Below are 22,122 nucleotides of genomic sequence, written 5' to 3' on the forward strand. Positions count from 1 at the left end.
ATTAGGAGCACTAGCATGGCCATTACGAAGGCATAGCCATTTCAAATATCGACCTTGAAAAGGTGTAGTCACTCTCTTACGGCCTGATCCAGGTCCTCTTCACATCACCAGTTTCATGCTCTAATTTCAGCACCTGGGATACTGTTGACTGGTGGCAGCCTATTTTATCAGCAGTGGCACACGTAGAGTGCCCTTCCTGGGACAGAGCAACAGTTAAACTTTTTTTTGGTGTCAACTGAACATATGGGGCCATGCTTACACCTCCGCAAAACAGGATACTAATTAGTGTGTATACCCTTCCAATGCCATATTTATAGAAATGGCTGATGCAATACCTTGCAATTACTGTCTGATGCAATACCTTTGCTTTGCAACAAAAAATTATTGTAATCAAACAATATCTTATACGTTTCACTACAAATGTTACTTTTTTTTTAGGTGATGCAGTTTTTTTGTCCACCACTGTATGTGAGTACTGCGAAACTATTTTAACTGTTATTCATATGGAATTTAATAGTCTGGCTGAACCACTTAGTAAATTGAGCCAGATTTTAGATAAAAGAGACAGGATGTCCAACATTTTTAATATTTACAGTTCCTTAATTTATATAGATATATTGTGTTAGTGTTTTTATATTTTTTGATTAATTTGTTACCTTTGAAATGGTGACCTATTTGTAGGTCACATTAGCAAACATATTTATTGTTGTCTTTTACTTTGCCTTGGCCTAATTTGGCCAAAGCTGCCAATGTATTATTAAGCAAACCGACCTACCTTGGGTTACTCATTATAGATTTTGTTATACAAGTATTTAGTTAAGTTTCATGCCATAAAAGTTCTAGAAAGACATTCCAAATTAGCTGTGTTGTTTCTGTTGAGAGCAAGCACTCTTTTTTAAGTGTTATGGATTGAAGAGAGACATACTTTATTTCAGCAGGTGTTTTCTCTTCACTTTGTTGGTATCCAGTGCTCCTCTGCTTATGGTTTCCACTGCCATTGGGCCTACTGACATTCCTGGGTTTCCAGTCTGTTATGCATCCCAATCCTGGGTTAATTTAACTTTAAAGTTTCAGCTGTTTTCTGTCAAAGTTTCAACTGATTACAGGTAGTGAAATTAGCCTAGTTCTGAGTGAACTTGCCAGTTACTCTGGAATATAGTTATTTGGTTATAATTATTGATGTTGATGTCAATTTCTGATAATTCCCGATTGACATCAAATTCTCCCTTCAATTATTATAATCAAAAACCAGTTTGCTAGCCATATCAGCACTAAGTCCTAGTCTTTTTAATTTCTTCTGAATAATTTTTGCATCTGCACACTACCCCTACCCTGTGCATAGGGGTAGTGTGCACAGGATAGGGGTAATTACACAATTCTTTTTTCTTCTAATTGCCACACTATGGCCACAGATGCTCATGCCCCTAATAAATTCCAAAAGAAACAAACAAACAAACTTTCTTCTCTTCTCTCTTCCAAAATTTTTGCTGTCATGTGAGCATTCTTTTTTTTTTTTTTTTTTTTTCAGTTATCAGCTTTCCTTCTCCTACACATCATGGATTGCTGGACTGTTTTCTCATCTTATGCCCATATACAATCAGAAGTTGATGTTCCTTATGGTACTCATCTGATCTTCAGTCATCTGATCCATGCCTAATTTGATATGCCTTTCTGCACTTTATTGTTCATTGCTGTGACTACCATGCACATGTATAAGCTGAATATGCTCTTACATCCCATTGGCCAAGTGTATGATATCTCTAGCTTCTTTCTGCCAAATTTAGTGGTGTCAATTTGTCAGCTTTTCTTTATATAAATGAAACCCCACCTCTCTCTCTCTCTCTCTCTCTCTCTCTCTCTCTCTCTCTCTCTCTCTCTCTCTCTCTCTCTCTCTCTCTCTCCCTGCTCAATTCTACTCTACTCACTGGTTCTCGGTGCCAAGCAGTTCTTGTAAATGAGCATTTTCATTGTGTTATAGTGCAGTCTTCTGTAAGTAGATTGAGTTTTTATTGTTTGATATTAGTTAAATCATTTAGTTAAAGCTATTTTTCGTAAAAGACTAAGAGAGAGAGAAGCTTTAGGAAAGAAGTAATCTATGCTCTATATATCTATATATAGAGCATAGTATTAGTTGTGGCAAATGATGTAAGAAAGCAAGCTTAGGAAGCTTCACAAAAAAAAACCTACACACTTCATCCATCCATACACTAGTTCTGTCTTGAATTATTCAGAACATCCACTTCCATAATAACAGGTGGGAACCTGTTCCAACGATCAACCACCTGTTGGCTGAAGGCAGACTTCTGCACATTTGTCCTGCAACCATCCTTCCTCAATTTGAATTTATTCCCCCACACACACACACCATGCATGAGTCTTGGCTAGATAAAGAATGCCATCAATATTTAGCTTACTCAATCCATTCAAGGCCTTAAACATTTCAGTCAGATCTTCCTGCAAGTGCCTCAATTCCAGATGCTGTAATTTGAAGAACTGAAGCCTTTCTTGGTACAAGCACCCTTTTGTTCCCCTTTCTTGGTACAAGCACCCTTTTGTTCCCTTCACCAATGTGGTTGCCCTTCCCAGCACCCATTCCAGCAGATCTGTACTCAATATGCAGCCTAACCATGGCCTTGTACAAAGGGATAATCACCTCCTCATCCCTGCTAGCAAAGTTATTGTATATTATTAACAAAGTCCCATGAGCTGTCCTGGCAGCATGTCTGCACTGCTTGGAGAACTTCAAATCTGACTGTAAAATTATGCCCTCAATTCTTTTTCATTTTCTACTGTCTGAATGTAATATACCAAATATACCACACAGTTGGTATGTTTCTGTAATTACTGCTATCCATATGCAGTACCTTACATTTGTGAATGTTGAACTTCAACTGCCATTTCTCAACCCATTAACCTAATTTTTCTAGATCTTGTTGCAGTAGCTCACTGTGATTACTATCATTAACAAACCCTGCCAACCTTAGTATCATCTGAAACTTATGCATTAAAGCTGATATACCTTACTCAATATCATTAATAAATATTGAAAACAACAAGTTCAGCACTGAACCGTGGCTAATTCCACTAATAACATTGGTCCAAAAAAGCAGTGTCCATTGATAACCACTTTCTGTCTTCTCGCAATCAACCATCCCTTTATCTATAGCAATAACTTGCCCTTAATGCCGCATTGCTTCAGTTTGTACAGCAAGAGTATTAACGAGTATTAACAGTTGCAACAATATCAAAACCTCCCTGAAATTCAACTATATGATATAAAAATTATTTTTTGCATCCAGTTCCTTGGTTACTGCATCATAGTATCAAATCAGATTGGTCAGATAAGACCACCCCTTAAAAAATCTATGCTGTGACTGCAAAATAATTGCATTCTTGTCCTGGATTACTTCTTTAACCAATGACTCCATTATTTTCCTGGAAACAGACATTATTAAAACATTAAATACAGACAAATATGTATTTATTCATGTTGCCTTTTGATCCCCCTTTACGAATTGCAGATACTTTTGCACATCTCAAGTCCATAGGGATCTCCCCTGAATCCAAGGATGCTCTCATAATTATGGCTAAGAGTTAGCATTAGCATTAGCATATGATGCAAGAAAGCAAGCTTATACAGCATCAGCCAAAAAAAATAAAATAATAAAATAAAATAAACCTTCCCATTTCACCCATCTATTCACTCCAAATGTTTGTCTAGTTCTGCCTTGAACATATTTAAGTTGTCGACCTCCACTGTGACAGATGTAAGTTTGTTCCAACTATCAACCACCTGCTGGCTAAAGGCAAATTTCTACACATCTGTTCTACAATTGTCTTTGCTCAATTTCAATTTATGTCCCCTCAAGTGATTAATCTGAGCAAGAGGAAGGATCCCATCAGCATTGAGCTTCTTCAAACCATTCAAAGCCTTATACACCACAATTAGATTACCTGCAGGTGCCTAGTCTCCAGATGCTGCAATTTGCAGAACTTGAGCCTTTTTTGGTAACAGCAACATTTTTTCCATTCACCAATCTCTTTGCCCTTCTCTGTACTCATTCCACCAGCTTCTAATGAGTCCTCCAGACTTGTATGCAGTACTCAAGGTGTGGCCTGAAAATTGCCTTGTACAAGAGGACAATCACCTTTTTTCCCTGCCAGTAAAATTCCTGTATATCAGTGACAAGACACCATGAGCTACTCTTGCAACCTGTCTGCACTGCTCAGAAAACTTCATATCTGACTACACAATTACCCCAAGGTCCTTTTCATTCTTCACTACCCTGCATGTAGTAACCCCAGATTAATGTACCACACAGTTGGTACGTTAATCTGGGGTTACTGCTGCTCATATGCAGTACTTTACATTTGTCAATGTTAAACTTCAGTTGCCACCTCTCAGCCCATCTGCTCAATTTTTCTAGATCCAGTTGCAGTAGTGTACTGTCATTAACAACCCTGCCAACCTTTAGATTAACAGGACTGTAATTACTCATATTATCCTTCTGTCCCCCCTTTGTGAATTGGGAACACATTTGCACAACTCCCCTGAGTGCAATGATGCTCTCATAATTATGCTAAGGGTTTGCTTACTTCCTTTGCTGCCTCCTTTAATATAACTGGATAGATACCATCCACCCCAGGTGCCTTTATTATGTTTAACTTCAACAATTTCTCTCCCACTTTCCTCTGAGTTATTACAAAATCATTTAGCTCCCTGTTATAGTTTGATAAACTTCTGGCTTCCACTTTCTTACAGAATTCTTCATGTATGAATGTAGATGCAAAATACTCATTCAGTTTGTCAGCTATCTCAGTAGGATCATCAAGAATCAAACTGTCGATATCAAGTGGACCAATCTGATTCATCCCCTTCCTTCTAGAGTTTACATAAGTAAAGAAATCTTTGCTGGTTTTGTTTGCATCCTTTCCCAAAGATTTCTTATAATCTGCCTTTGCTTGCCTAACCTCCTTTGTGACTTGATTAAAGACTAGCTTATGTCTACCATACTCGTCTCTGTCACCTGATGATTTATGTATGTCATGCATTTTTCTTCTCTGTCACAAGTCTCATTAGTTCATCTGCCCTCCATTTAGGCCTAAACTTTGAATAGTACAGTCCATTCCGGTTATTTGGGACACATCGGGACTAGTGCATTTTGGCCCGATTAAGTGGGGATTAATATGGCCCCAATTATCCGAAGTTTCACGTAAATAGTTAAAAATACAATGTTCCCCATCCCCCTTTTTTTACAATTGGTTCACTGTACAATCAAATCACGTTACGACGAACTCAACATAGTAAAGTACCATTCACTATACGATGTGCAGTAAGCGCCGGTCATTGTGATCACGTTTGTGAATTGAATTTTAATTCTATTAAACAGCAATACTAATTAGCGAAAATAGGAGGAATATTATCCACAGGCTATAAAAGCAAAGATATATTAAGCAGAAATTTACCCTTTATTACCTTACCAATTAAAAAATACGTGAAAATCGGAAGAATATACGTGATAATCGGAATAATTAATACGTACTGTAATATGTACATACGAACTAGTTGACATGTCTGTTTACTGACATTTGTGGGTGGGGGTTAAAATTCAAAACAGTAAAAAGATAAGCAATCAATAACAAAGAACACGGCACACACAAATTGCAAGTAACACAATCACAATACATGCAAGTGAGAATGGAGTAATGAGTTACAAAGCTTTAAAAATAGGAATGAAGAGAAGATCTGAAAATTAATTTTTTTTATATGATTGAAGATTTCATGGTAGTGTAAACACATTTCACCATAATAACCCACACAGAATTCCAGCTGTCGGTATTATCGCAAATTCAGTAAGATCGAATTTACTGTCTGTTTATGATAGATTTCACTAACAGAAAAGCCCAATAAACAGGTGACTGCTAATTGTTTTTATTGTTTTATGGTTGTGACCTCCAGAATTTTGACTGAACAACGTGGTACCATCGGAGACAATCGTAGGGTAATCTCCAGTGCTGTGGTCTCCTGCCCCGATTAAACGGCATGCTGTCCCAATTAAGCGAAGTAAACCTTGGCTATTTTCTCGATTAGTTTCTGTTTTTTAAGATTTGCCCCAAATAAACAGCTGCCCCTATTAACCGGTGGCCCAAATAACCGGAATCCACTGTATTTCTTAGTTGGAACAAAAAACCTAGTAGCTTCCAAGATTACTTTTTTGAATTCTTCCCATTTAGAATTAGCTGTTCGTAACATCATCAATTGGTCCCATTGTATAGAATTTATAAACTGTCTGAGACCACTGTAATCACCATTATTTAAGCAAATACCCTTCCTTTTACCTCTGGTGGTAGTTACATATTTAAGTAAATCCCACATCAGCACACTGTGATCACATAGATAAAGGAGCCACCTAGTTGTTCCTTTATCTTAATTTTTCTTAATGCATGAAGAATCACAAAAGGTTTACTTACCTCTTTTGCTGCTTCCCTTAATATAAATGGATAGATCCCATCCACCCATCCATGGTGCTTTTTTTGAGTTTGATAAACTTCATGCTATCCTTTGAGTTTGATAAACTTCATGCTATCCCTTCCATAAAGAATTCTTCAAATGTGCACATATTTGCAAAATATATATTCGGTATAGATACACCATAGATAACTCTTAAGAAACTACAGTAGTAGTTGTTGTAGTAGGCATCATTTTCTCAGTTTCTCATATTGTGCTCTTCCTTCACAATGAGTTGCCATGATATTGCACTACCTCGAATAAGTAACACTTCACTAATAGAGAAGACTATTGTTACTTATTCTCAGCGATTGCCTCCACCCAGACAGCACCATTTCAAAGCTATTGGCCTATCATTGGTGGGTGGGCAGGTACCCTGGTATTGCAAACATGACAACCCAGTTGTGAAGATAATCGCACAATATGAGAGATGCCAAAAGGTTTATATGACAATATTTAAAAATAACTAAATGCACAAGGCATAATACATTAAGAGTTTAATATTTATATAATATCGGTGTAGATACACCATAGGGCGCCTCCATAGCCAGGTGGGCAGGAGCAGCAGTGCATAGCACATGTTTCTTGATCTAGACCGGGATTCGAGCCCGTGACTACCAAATACGGAAGATGCAGAAAGGTCAGGGAACGACCACAGCATATCCCTGGAGCAATATCGCCTTAGTTGCTAATGCTCCTAAAAACCAAATAACAAACAAACAAACATACACCATAGACAATTCTTAAGAAACTACGATGGTAGTTGTTGTAGGAGGCATCATTTGCTCAGTTTCCTCATACTGTGCTCTTCCTTCACAACGAGTTGCCATGATATTGCTTACCTCGAATAAGTAAGGCTTCACTAATAGAGAAGACTATTGTTACTGTGAGTGAGTACCACCACCCAGACAACACCATTTCAAAGCTATTGCCCTATCATTGGTGAGTGGGCAGGTACCCTGGTATTGCAGACATGACAACCCGGTTGTGAAGATAATCACACAATATGAGAGATGCCAAAAGGTTTATATGACAATATTTAAAAATAACTAAATGCACCAGGCATAATATGTTAAGAGTTAAGTGTTTAACATCTATATAATATCGGTGTAGATACACCATAGACAACTCTTAAGAAACTACGATGGCAGTTGTTGTAGTAGGCATTATATAGATATTAAACTCTTAACGTATTATGCCTTGTGCATTTAGTTATTTTTAAAATATATATTCATATATTCAGCAAGCTATGTTGGTTGATCAAAATTTGAAAAATTGATATCAAGTGGGCCAATGTGATTCATCCCCTTCGTTCTAGTGTTTAAATAAGTACAGATCTCTTTGCTGTTTTTCTCTGCACCTTTTGCCAAAGACTTCTCATAATCTATGCTTGCTTTCCTAGCCTCCTTTGTGACTTTATTTCAGACTATTATGCTTCTCTATCACCTGATAATTTATATGAATCTCACACATTCTTCTCTTCCACAAGTCTCATCAGTTCATCTAACAACCATTTAGGTGTAAGCTTTGAACAGTATTTCTTTTTTGTTGGTATGAAAAGCTTAATAGTTTCTATAATTACTTCCCTGAATGCTTCCCATTTAGAATTTGCTGTTGTAACATCATAATAACCTTATATTAACCATCATCGGCCTCTGTAGCCGAGTAGTCAGGAGCGGAAATGCAGTAGCACACGCTCTTTGTGTAGACCAGGGTTCAAGCCCCTGACTGTTGAATGCGGTCAATCTGCCAACCCGCACTGGACCAGCGTGGCAGATTATGGTCCGTTTCTCTCAGCATGAATTGTTGAGGAGGCTTCCATTCTGCAGTGGGTTGATAATGGCTGCACTTACCTTTTTATTAACCATCATACTAGCCCTATTAATTAACAGCTTGATACCTGGTGGCTCTGCTCCTTCCTCCTCCTTGGCAGGACTAGACCTGGATGATATGTTCTCCTCCAGAACTGAAAGAATTTCTCATAGATTCTACTTGTGGTTTCTTCTGGTTCCACTATTCTAAATAATGATAATCATGAAAAGTCACATGAAAAAAAGAGTGAAACTGGACTTCCCTATGTCCAGTGTACCAGCCTTCCTTGTGATACATTCAATGTCTGACCAAACTTTAGACAAACTGTCTTATTTAAAAGAGCATAAAGTCAATTGCAGGATTTCCTGAATTGATAAAAAAAAGGCTACAGTTCAGAGATACTATAGGTCGACCATCACTAATCCGGTTCCACTGTAATTCAGACATAATTTCCACGAACGTAATTTCAAATTTCCCGGGTCGGCACACCGACCTGCCGCTACTGTTTTGGTGGAAATGGTTGCAACATCAGCTGTTGACCCAAACTCATAAACACTGGAAAGCCATTCCACTTGTTTTTCTGCATTTATTATTATAACCCGCTCACATTTAGCCTCAGAACCAGCCATGGTTCCAGTGCATAAAGGAAGTGCCTCTCGTGGTGTAAAGCGCAAACACCGTACATTGTCCATAACAGATAAAGTTGAACTTCTGAAAAAACTCGACAGCGGTGTGTCTGTGAGAAGTTTAACTCTGCTTAATTGTAAATTCCAGCAATTTCTCTCAGTTCCTGTTATCTTAGTAAGAAAATTATTATTATTATTTTACAATACAATTTTATTTATCAAGAGAATTCGTTTACAATAAATGTTCTCCTCCAGGACTAAAAGAATTTCTCATAGATTCTACTTACCATTGAAGGATTATTATTATTAATAATAATAATAATAATAATTTTATTTTAGCCATTCCATTTTAGATTTTTTTTTTTTTTTTACAACACACTTGTACAAACTTGTGGAAAAACACAACACAATATGATGGATAATACAGCATGCTAACGAACTTGTTTTCACAAAATTTCTAACAATACTGACAAACTTATTGCAATGTTTGAGAGTTTATTTTATCATAATTAGTTTTATTGCAGCGCTTGCCACACATGCAATAAACTAATCAGAAACAACCTTCATATGTATGCCCTAATAGCGTCACACGTATGTGGCTGACATGGCTTGTCAAGAAATATAAAGTAACCAACATATGTGGCCAACGTGGCCACATATATGCGACATAAAAAAATCCCTTTTTTTTTTTATATTTTAAGTGAAAAAACGACAACACTGATATTACAATATTTATTTTAGAATTACTAATCAAATTATTTCCTAAATATTTTTTGGCCCCTGGGGAATTTTTTTCTTAAACTAGCTTGGCAGTCAACGTGTTAAAGATAGAAGGTGGTTAGCTGTTGGGTAAAATGTATGTGCTAAAATAACTATCGGTGATTAGTGGTGGTCAACCTGTATTTGAAACAACCCAAAAGCTGTAGTGAGAAAAATTATTTAAAGTAACAAAATTTGCATCACTGTCTATTAGTCATTCCACATAATCCACTAAATATATTTCTAAGGGTGTGATTACCTAATAGGATCTGCTGACTGCTTCTGAAGAGAGGCGCCTCCGTAGCCAGGTGGGCAGGAGCAGCAGTGCGTAGCACACGCTTCTTGATTAGACCAGGGTTCGAGCCCGTGACCACCAAATACGGAGGAGGCGGAAAGGTCAAGGAATGACCACCGCATATCCCTGGAGCAATATGGCCTTAGTTGCTAATGCTCCTAAAAACCAAATAACAAACAAACAAGCTTCTGAAGAGGAGATGGTAGAGGAAATGAAAAATCATTTGGTTATTCATGCTAAGGGAATCATAACAAGAAAAGGCTAAACTTTCATTCTGATTAATTCAGTTTTACTTGCTTGCCGTATCAATTTCAGTTTTACTCGCTTGTCATGTTGCTTTCAGTAGAGGCCAGTTAACTACATTATAAAGTAAGACCGTATACCTGATTCTATCAGGTGTTTCAATTTTTAGCACTTTAGGCACTCACAGAATATCTGTCGAAAGATGGCATCATCCAATATGCAGGTCAAAAGATCATACACAGATGAACTGTCCATGTATGATGCCATGCTGCTCTAATTGTAAATTCAGGCATTCTGCTTTCTCTAGATCATATGAAATGTGCACTCTAGTGAAAAAGATACGAAAATATAAGATAGAAAATCATGAAGCATAATGTTTTGGTTTTAAAACAACACCAGTCAAAAACATCATAAATGTAAATTTCCAATTCTTTAAACATAACAGTTGTAGAATGGGCACGAACTATAATTTCTTCCACACTAAGGCCTTCAAAGCCTCCTGATTTGAATCCCTTCTATAAGGGATTCAAAACAAGATTCTTTACATTCAGTTTCCAGCATAAAGTGACATCAGATCTGTGCCACCACCAACCAGATTTAAGCAGAAACATGCACATAATGATGAAATTTGTGCTGATTACATTGAACAACAAGATAATATTATTGAACTGTATCCAGATGATATGGAAATACTGCATCCAATTTTCCCTAGAAAAAAACCATAGAGTATCACAACATGAAAAGAACAAGGCATCGGCATCTAAAATACAGTCATACCAAACCAAAAACACTAAAAGTAAATAATGCAAATGTTATTCAGTAGAACTGTACAGGAGCGAGAGGGAATGGGGATGAGCTAAAAAATGTGATATATAATTTTATGCCGCTAGCAGTTATTTTTCAAGAACTCTGCAAATACATGTTAGAATATCTACCTGTAATATCTACCCCAAGGATAGGAATGGTAGTAAACTCTTCCAACAGAGGTATAGCCATTATAACATTCCTGCAAGATCACTAACTTCTGACTAATTTTGAGACAGTAGCTGTGTGACTTTCTGTAGAACAGCCATCACTGTAGCATCCATCTACTTGCCACCAGATTCCTGTTTCAAAGTTCTAAGGTTATGAATTCATTCATCCCCCCCCCCCAGGGCTCCATACATGAAATCCCCGGAGGAAGTCTAAATCCCCTTATCTATATAAACCTCAGTTCAGGAACTACATCAACCATTGATTTGTCATTATAATCTCTCATGGTGTACTGTGATATTCACGAAGATCCTGTGGTGGTGATCCTTCCCCAAGCATTTGCTCAGTGCAGATGCAGATTAATATTAAACAGATAAAAAAAAAAAAGGATGGAATTTAAGGAAGGCAATTTGGAATAAATATTCCTCTATTGCACAGCTGGTTAGACAGCTAGTTTTATCTCTTATAATGGATAGAGAAGTGACTCATGTCACTAAATGGTTTCTGCAGGCTGTAGAAATCTCAATACCCAAACCCTCAGAAACATAAAATGTTTATAATTGTTAGTGGAATACAAATTGTTCAATGATGAAAAATAAACCAAAAATCATACCTGGAATAAATTTCTGAGATGTTGAATAACCTGTTTATAAAAAAAAAAAAAAAGAGAGAGAGAGAGAAAAAAGAAAGAAAGAAACTAGACAAATCCAGTGAAGGACAAATCATTACAGAATGGCAGAGGCAATTACAGAATAGTAAAGGCAATCCAAGACTTTCAAGGAATTCTTGGATTTTCCATAGAGGCCAGTCATTAAAGGGTAAATATTGTGATTTCCAAACTCTGATCTTTCAGTAAAAGGGATTGCATATAACTTCTGAAGATGAAATTTCCAACACTTTAACAGAATATTCTCTCTCTCTCTCTCTCTCTCTCTCTCATGTCAATTGTATCTTCCTATTCTAGAAAATTCAACTAGTTCTATTAGTTGAGAGTAAAAAAAGGACAATCAAATCCAAATTTTGTTACCAGAGAAGACTTGCCATGTAACAGATTGCTTCAAGAAGATGGATTTCTCAAGTTCTACATGCAGTGACAATTACTGTTCTAAGTCAGGATGGCATTCATTATATAATGGCAAATCTCTCTCTCTCTCTTGTCCCCCCAATAGTCTGAACACCCTGTTCTCATTTTTGAATGGAATATATATACCATATCTGTCCATCTGCTTGGAAGCATGCAGTTGTCCTCTCTATATCTAAGGTTCGGAAAGATCTGTGTAATCCAAAGAGAGTTATCATCCCATATCCTTGACAAGCTGTCTAAGTAGAATAGAGCAAATGGTGTGTTTAAGATTCACTTGGCTCTTGGGAAAAATGGAATATACTGTCACCTTGACTATTTGGCTTCAGAGACATTGGATTTGCATGCCCAGGTAGAAACAAAGATCAGAAATGCTTTAATTAGAAAGTAGCTCTTAATTATGGTAAATCTGTATGTATGTTAAGAAATCTTTTAACCCTATGTGGTGAGATGAAATCCTTTGAGATCTTTGAAAAGCTGGCTTTGGAAGTAGCATCACCAAATTTATACAGAACATCCTTGCATTAAGAGCCTTCATAGAGAGGCCATCTCAGTAATATGTACACAGGTGGAATGGATCCTTGAGGGCTCGACCTTGAATGTGATCCTCTTTACCATTAGAGTGAATAATCTATCTAAAGTCACTCCCTCAACCATCAATGTATATATGTATGTGAATGATCTGTCCATCTCATATAACTCAAAATTTTAATGCTACTTGTAGTTGGTAAGGTAGAGACCTGGATGAACTGAAATGGATATCAGATTATGACTCAAAAGTCAATTGTTGTTCACTTCTATAAATTATGAGCTATATAGGTGATCCAAATACATACCTAAACAACATTCCACTTTTAGTGGTCAGGAGTTTTTTCTTTCTGGATGGAATATATATACCACACCTGTCCATCTGTTTGGAAGCATGCAGTTGTCACAAAGTTACTGGACACAAAGTTACATTTTTGTGATCATGTACTGTAGTAGTTCTCCATAGCCAAGTAGTCAGGAGCGGGACTGCAGTAGCACACGCTCTTTGAGTGGACCGGGGTTCAAGCCCCTGACTGCTAAATATGGTCGATCTGCCAACCCGCACTGGACCAGTGTGGCAGATTATGGTCCATTTCCCTCAACATGAATTGTTGAGGAGGCTTCCATCCTGCAGTGGATTGATAATGGCTGCAGTTTTGCTGTAGTAGTAGAGGTATGTGATGCAAGAAAGCAAGCTTATACAGCATTCCATTCCCTCTAAATGTTTGTCCAATTCCTCCTTGAATTTATTTAAGCTATCAACTTCCATCATCCAACCTGCTGGCTAAAGGCAAATTTCCACACATCTATTCTATAACTGTCTTTCTACAATTTGAATTTATGTCCCCTCAGGTTCTTAATCTGAGCATGAGGAAGAATCTCATCAGAATTGAGCCTGCTCAACCCATTCAAAGCCTTATACACCTCAATCAGATCACCTTGGCAGTGCCTAGTCTCTCTGTACAACTTGTCTATCAAAATTAAACATACCTATAGCTATTTCATCATGTATTGGGATGCAGAGAAATGTACACTCTTACACTTATTATAGGCGCCTCCGTAGCCAGGTGGGAAGGAGCAACAGTGCATAGCACACTCTTCTTGATTAGACTGGGGTTTTAGCCCGTCACCACCAAATACGGAGAATGCGGAAAGGTCAGGGAATGACCACCGCATATATCCCCGGAGCAATATGGCCTTAGTTGCTAATGCTAGTAAAAACCAAATAAACAACAATAACACTTATTATAAATCTCTTATTATAAAAAAAAAAAAAAAAGTAAAGTGCAGCCATTATCAACCCACTGCAGGATGGAAGCCTCCTCGACAATTCATGCTGAGGGAAATGGACCATAATCTGCCATGCTGGTCCAGTGCGGATTGGCAGATCGACCGTATTCAGCAGTCAGGGGCTTGGACCCCGGTCTACTCAAAGAGCGTGTGCTACTGCACTTCCACTCCTGGCTACTCGGCCTATTCTCTTATTATATCCTGCCTAAATTATAGTGCTCTAGTTTATGCTTCATCCAGACAAAGTGTACTCCATAAGTTAGATGTTATCCACCATAGAGCTTTGCACCATGTTAGGAGTTTCAGCACCTCTCTTCAGTTTACACTTTATATGTGGAAGCAGTGGCACCTCCATTATAGATTCAAAGAATATTACTACTTGATATCTATGCAGCAAAAATATGAAGCCTACCTTCCCATCCAAACTGTAAAATAATTTTTGAACCACAATGGAATATTAGATATGATTGCAACCCAAATGAAAATCAACCAGTCAGAATCAGACTATGCAAGATCTTTCAGAATGGGAAATAGATATCAATTTCATCTCTGCAGAAAATATAATCTCTGCACTTCGTTGGATACCCTTTAATGTAAACCTCACACACACACACACACACACACACACACAGTACCAAAAATAATAATAATTAACACCAGCTATACATTATCACCCGATGGATCTAAGAAGACAGAATACTTAGTAGACAAAACAGCAGCATTTCTGAACTTCCAGATTTCAAAAGCCATTACAATGACTGCTGAGCTGTATGCAGACTTACTGGATGGCATAGAAGAGGAGGTAGTACTAACAATTTAACAAAATTTCATTGCACACAGATCCTTATTAGTAGATAGAGGAGAACATCCCCTCCCGTGCCCTGGACTGTCAAACTCAGCTTACAATGTGACATTTCCTAAAAAACTGCCCATATCTTGAATCCATCTGAAATATGTCTTTCCAAGCAATTTGTCACTCATGGTTTCTGTGTACTTTGTCTCAACTACTTAGGGATAAAGCAAATATAAATGATCTCTTTTATTACCTAAAGAAAATTTGGTTGTATGATCAAATATAACATAAGATAAATGTTTGCTTGCTTAAGTAGTAGAGGCATGTGCTTAACTTCTTAAATAACACAAGAATGATACATCTTGGCTATAGCTGCCCTTGTGTTTGTGAAGCAGCAACAACTAATTTCCCAATTAAGTCAATATTTTATCCAAAAAAAATTGCTAAAATTTATAATATTTTTTTAATCTATAAGTACAGATAAGTAAAATTGAATGACTGCATTTGTAAAAATTTCTCCTAATTTTCCTTCAGTTAAATGTTATGGTTTCACAAATTTAATAATTTGTTGAACTGTACATTTTGAATTTATTTTATGATTTATTATTATGGACATTACATCATATAATAAAAGGGCTTTTGAAACTATCTGTGCAGTAACATAATTGTTAATTTGAAAATGAAATGCACAAGGCATATTTCTTATATAGTATCGGTGTAAATACACCATAGTTAACCCATAAATTTGAATTACGTAAGTAGCATAGAAGGCATCATTTTAATTGTATCTCATATAGAGAAGACTACTGCTATTTATTTTCAGAGGATACCACCACCCAGACAATCGTTTTGAAGCTATTGGGCTTCATCATCAGTGGACGGGCAGGTACCCTGGTATACAACCCGTGATGGCATGTTGTATTACCAGGGTACCAGGCGCCTCCGTAGCCAGGTGGGCAGGAGCAGCAGTGGTAGCACACGCTTCTTCATTAGACTGGGGTTCGAGCCCGTGACCACCAAATACGGAGGATGCGGAAAGGTCAGGGAATGACCACTGCATATCCCGGAGCAATATGGCCTTAGTTGCTAATGCTCCAAATAACAAAACAAAACAAAAACCAGGGTACCTGCCCGCCCACTGATGATGAAGACCAATAGCTTCGAAACGATCGTCTGGGTGGTGGTATCCTCTGAAGATAAATAACAGTAGTCTTCTCTAAGAGAGAAGCGTTATTTATTTGAAATATTGCAATACCACTATCTTGTTGTGAAGGCAATCACAATATGAGATACAATCAAAATGATGCCTTCTACGCTACTTACGTAGTTCAAATTTATGGGTTAACTATGGTGTATTTACACCGATACTATATACATATTTGATAATGAAAAGTAATTTAACATTTTCCCAGTTTATTGTGTATCAATAATGTCACTGTGCACCTTTATTTTCTTTTTAGATTCCTGAAATTAGGGGACAAAGATGTAGAGAGCCATCCAAAATTTCAGCTTATTCTTCATACTAGACTAATAAATCCTCATTTTCCTCCAGAACTTCAGGCCCAAACTACTTTAATCAATTTTACTCTAAGTATGGAGGGTGTAGAAGAATTCCTATTAATTGAACTTATTAAAAGAGAAAGACGCAATTTAGAACAAAGGAAGGTAACAAATTATTCTTAGTTGGTATTAAAATATTTAATATGCATCCGTTCGTGTACCTCTGACAATATAGGATTTTTGTGATATATGAAGTTAATCTCATCTGATGTGTTGAAAGAGGCCACTTTAAATCAAAAAGTGAACTGTATAAAGCAGGCACACAATACTTTATGCTAGAAATATAATTTACATGATAATTTAATATACAAATAGGGTATAATCTCAATGTGTACATAATAACAGTGAGTGAAGTATGTTTTTCTACTTACTGCATCAATATCATATTGTGAAGGAATTTCATCATGAGTTGCCTTGGTAATTGCACTATGCTAAATAAATAAAAATGCACTTCTCCAGCGGAGAAGTCACTTGCTATTTATTTAAAGACCATAGTTTAAACCAGGGGTTCTTAACCTAGAGTCCATGTGACCCCCCCCCCCCCACAAAGGGGTCTGCAGATAGATTTCAGAGGATCTGTGAACTTGGATCAGAAAAAAATTACATATTTATTTTCACTAACTCTTACTGAAATTTAGCACTTCCTTCAATTATGAATATAGGCAACAAACCACATTAATATTAGCAGTGCCTAAAAATATGCGAGAAAACTGTAAACAATACCAAAAATGAGAATCATTATTTCTAGGAAGGCACAGAAAGCTATGCAACTGCATGCACAATAATAGCCGAATTCTAGGAAGGCCACAACTCCTGAGTTACTGCTGCAATCTGCGTGTCTATCCAGGGATTAAAATGTTAAAACTTTGGATAAATTGTAGAACCTGCCTTATTTTACTTACTTATCATGCAGATTTCTTGAATATTTTTAACTTTACTTAATTAACATACAAATTACTTATTTCTATGCAGATTTATTAGACAAATTACTTAAAAACCCTACAAAAATATTGAGTTTCAAAAAATGTCAATTGAATCAAATATTTTATTTTAGTTTTATTTATTTTATTTTTTTATGAACCCAATTTAAGTTGAAATGTCAAAAAAAAAAAAAAGGAAGTATGATGAAGAGTATGTATTATATGGTTTCACTTGCATTAATGAACATGACAGGACACAAAAGCCACAATGTTTTTTGTGCGGAAAAATCTTTGTGAATGGAAGTATGAAGCCAGCAAAACCAAAAGAGCACTTCACATCTGTCCATTCTTCGCACGAAAAAAAATGCAGTTTTTTTTTCATGCGAAGAAAGCTCAATTTGAAAAAGCAGGTACACTTCCAAAACTTGGATTTGCCATTTCACAAATACATTTTCTTGAAGCATCCTATAAATTGCTTACCGGAGTGCCAAACAAAAGAAGCCCCACACTTTTGGAGAGACTTTAGTAAAGTCATGTGCACTGGAAATGGTTGAGCTGATTTGTGGACTGGAACAGAGGCAAAAACTGGAAATGGTTCCCTTGTCAAATGATGTGATACGTTCACACACACACACATATACAAGGGGTGGACAAAATAATGGAAATACCTGTGATAAGAGTTACAGGTATGCAGTAATATGGTGTTTGGCTACTCTTTGCTTTCAAAACAGTTTGTATTTACATGGAACAAATTCTAATAAATCTTGAACTATCTTAAGAGCAATATTGGACCATTCTTCGCGGAGAAATGTTATATGAGAAAGCTCGATTTACTGTTGTATTAACATACATGACAGATGGAACTGAGTTAAAAAAAATAGTAATTTTCAAAAGAAAAGCAATGCTGAAGATTACATTTCTCCCTGGAATATTTGTTCATGTACACAAAAATGGTTGGATGGATGAAGATGGAGTTAAACTTTGGATCGAAAACTTTTGGAATAAGCCCAAACCTTTAACTAGATTCCTTTCATTACAAAAGGAATCTAGTTTCCAGGAAACCATGGAAGCTTTACTCAGGCTTATTGAGTGATTAAGGTGTAGGAAAAATCTACTTTTTACTCTTCTCTCCAAATATGCTCGCAGTGACTCAGTAATGTTTAAAAAAAAAAAGAGAAAAGGTCTGATAATTATGAAGGACATATGCTTAGCCTTAATTTCATGCTCCTCAAATCAAGATTGATACATCTGGCTGTGAGTATATAGGAGCACATTGAAATGTGACATTGTCTGTGGGAAACAGTGTTTGCAGCTTGGGATGAACTGAACCTGGTCAATCAGAATATCATGGTAATTGATGGCAGTGATTCACCCATTCTGGGTGATGGTAGAACCTAAAGAATACCAAGATATTGTTATCATTGTTAATCCTCCTCCATTTAACAGTTGGCACAAGGCAATCATGATGATTCTCTTCCTTTGGCATTTGTTGAATGTAAACTCTCCCTGATGTTAAAAAAAGTGTAAATGATGATTTTTCTGAAAATATTAGTTTTCCCATCATCAGGTGTCTAGTTTTTGTGCTCATTACACTATTGCATCCATTTCTAGCATCACCATAAATAACAATTGGCTTGGAAATAGAAGTTCTACCATACATTTCTGCTTTATGAGATTCTCACTGAACTGTTTTGCTACAAACTAGATTATTTTGACTCACATTAAGTTCTGCAGTTATTTTTGAGGTATTGTATGTTTTTGTGATACAATCCTTTCCAGGGTCTCTTTCAGTCAGCTTCAGTTTTCTGGCATAATTCATATTATCAGATTTTGTTTTTTCATGCTTGGTGAATTCAGACATAACTTTTGACACAGTTTCTCACATTACAAAAATCAGCAATTTTAGTCAGTGATACCCTTACTAAACATGCACCAACAATTTGACCTCTTTGGAATTCACACTGATCGGTCATTTTCTTTATTAGCATTAGCAGAGGCGTATGATGCAAGAAAGCAAGCTTATATAACATCTGCCAAAAAAAAAAACCACTTCCCATTTCACCCATCCATTCGCTCCAAATGTTTGTCTAGTTCTGCCTTGAATTTATTTAAGCTGTCCACTTCTAGAACAAAAGATGGAAGTTTGTTCCAGCAATCAACCACACACTGGCTAAAGGCAAACTTATACACATCTATTCTACAACCGTTTTCCTCAATTTGAATTTATGTTCCCTTAGGCAATTAATCTGGGCAAGATGCAGAATCTCATCTGCATTGAGTTTGCTCAAACCATTCAAGGCCTAATACTCCTCAATCAGATCACCTCACAGGTGCCTTTTCACCAGACACTGTAATTTACAAATCTTAAGCCTTTCTTCATATGAGCAACCCTTTGTTCCATTCACTAATCTTGTTGCCTTTCTCCATACTTGTTTCAGCCACTCTGCACCCTTCCTAAAATGACACCTCCAGACCTGTATACAGTACTCAAGGTGTGGCCTGACCATTGCCTTATACAAGGGGATAATCACCTCCTTATCCCTGCTAGAAACATTCCTGGATATCATTGACAAGACACCATGAGCTACTCTTTCAGACTGTCTGCACTGCTCAGAAAACTTCATATCTGACTGCACAATTACCCCCAGGTCTTTTCATTCTCTACCACCTTGAGTGTAGTTCCACACAGTTAATATGTTACTCTGCGGTTACTGCTACCCATATGCAGTACCTTGCATTTGTCAATGGCAAACTTCAGTTGCCCATCTGCTCAAAGTTTCTAGATCCACTTGCAGTAGCATATTGCCATTAGTGTCATTAACAACCCTGCCAACCTACGTGTCGTCTGAAAACTTAGACATTAAGCTTGATATACCTTCATCAATATCATTAATAAATACAGAAAACAACAATGGACCCAACACTGAACCCTGGGGGACTCCACTAATAACATTAGTCCACAAAGAGCAGTGACCATTGATTACCACTCTCTGTCTTCTCCCACTCAACCATTCCTTTATCCATAGCAGCATTTGGCCTTAATGCCCTACTGCTACAGTTTGTACAGTAGTCTTCCAGTGCAACAGTATCAAAAGCTTTCCTAAGATCCAAGTATATGATATCAAAATTATTTTTTGCATCCAGTTCCTTCGCAACAGCATCATAGTATCCAATTAAATTGGTCAGACAAGACTGTCCCTTAACAAACCCATGTTCTGTCCAAACTATAACCGAAGTGTTATCTAGATGATCCTGCAGTGCTTCTTTAACCTGCACCTCCATTAATTTCCCCGGAACAGAAATTAAACTAACAGGTCTATAATTACTTGTGTCATCCTTTGTTCCTTCTTTGTGAATTGTGATCATTTACACATCTCTAGTCCATGGGTACCTTCCCTGAGTCCAAGGAAGTTCTCATAATTATGGCTAAGGGTTTGCTTACTTCCTTTGCTGCCTCCTTGAACGGCCTCCATAGCTGAGTGGTCAAAAGCAGGAGTGCAGTACCACACGCTCTTTGAGTAGACTGGGGTTCGAGCCCCTGACTGCTAAATATGGTCGATCTGTCAACCCGCACTGGACCAGCGTGGCAGATTATGGTCTATTTCCCTCAACATTAATTGTTGAGGAGTCTTCTGCAGCGGGTTCATTATGGCTGCAGTTTACCTTTTACTTTTTTTTTTAATATAACTGGATAGATCCCATCCACCCCAGGTGCCTTTTTTATGTTTATCTTCAACAATTTCTCCTCCAATTTGCTCTCAGTTATTAAAAAATCAATTAACTCACTACCATAGTTTAATACACCTGTGGTATTCCCCTCCCTGAATAACTCCTCGTGTGTATGTAGATGCAAAATACTCATTCAGTTTGTTAGCTACCTGAGCAGGATTATCAACGGTTCAACAATCGATATCAGGTGGACCAATCTGATTCATCCCCTTCATTCTAGGGTTTATATAAGTACAGAACGCTTTGCTGTTTTTCTTTGCATCCTTTGCCAAAGATTTCTCGTAATCTGCCTTTGCCTGCCTAACCTCCTTTGTGACTTGATCATAGACCAGCTTATATCTTCCATAGGCTTCTGTGTCACCTGCTAATTGATATGTATCTTGTGCATTTTTCTTCTCTGCCACATGTCTCATTAGTTCATCTGACCTTGAACAATATTTCTTGGTTTGCATGAAAAACCAATAGCTTCCAAGATTAATTCTTTTAATGCTTCTCATTTAGAATTTGCTATTGGTAACATCATCAGTTGGTCCCATTGTATAGACTTTAAAAACTGTCTCAAACCTTCATAGTCATCTTTACGAAAGCAAAAACCCTTTCCTTTACCTCTGATTGTAGTTACGTCTTTGAGTAAATCCCACATCAGCACACTCTGATCACTGCCACCTAGTGGCTCCTTTATCTGCAGATTCTGCATACATGAAGAATCACTACTGATAATCAAATCAAGAGTATTGCTCCCTCTGGTTGCCTCCCGAACATGCTGCTGTAGAAAACAATCATCCAATTAATCCTCAAAAGCCTTCGAAATGACCAACCTACAAGTTCCAATCAATATCTGGGAAATTATAATCTCCTATTATAAGGCAATCTGATTTACTGGCTCACTCTAATTTCTCTGTACAGCTGATTATTATACTCATCAGAGTCATTAGGTCTGCACACTCCTATTCTCAATTTTGCTTTCCTAGTACTTTATGCACCTTTTTATATCACCTTTAAATAT

General features: G+C 37.1%; 1 protein-coding gene across 1 annotated transcript in view; it reads left to right on the forward strand.

Annotated features, from left to right (window-relative positions):
- The window catches only part of LOC150089496 (dynein beta chain, ciliary-like), a 1,205,440-nt gene that overhangs the window by 901,215 nt on the left and 282,103 nt on the right, over nt 1-22,122 (forward strand). The window contains 1 exon segment of the mRNA XM_090390004.1: nt 16,368-16,572. Coding sequence (XP_090246130.1) covers nt 16,368-16,572 — 205 coding nt within the window.

Source organism: Mastigoproctus giganteus, chromosome 2, assembly GCF_048544385.1.
Source record: "Mastigoproctus giganteus isolate SK-2022 chromosome 2, ASM4854438v1, whole genome shotgun sequence".
Lineage (NCBI taxonomy): Eukaryota > Metazoa > Arthropoda > Arachnida > Uropygi > Thelyphonidae > Mastigoproctus > Mastigoproctus giganteus.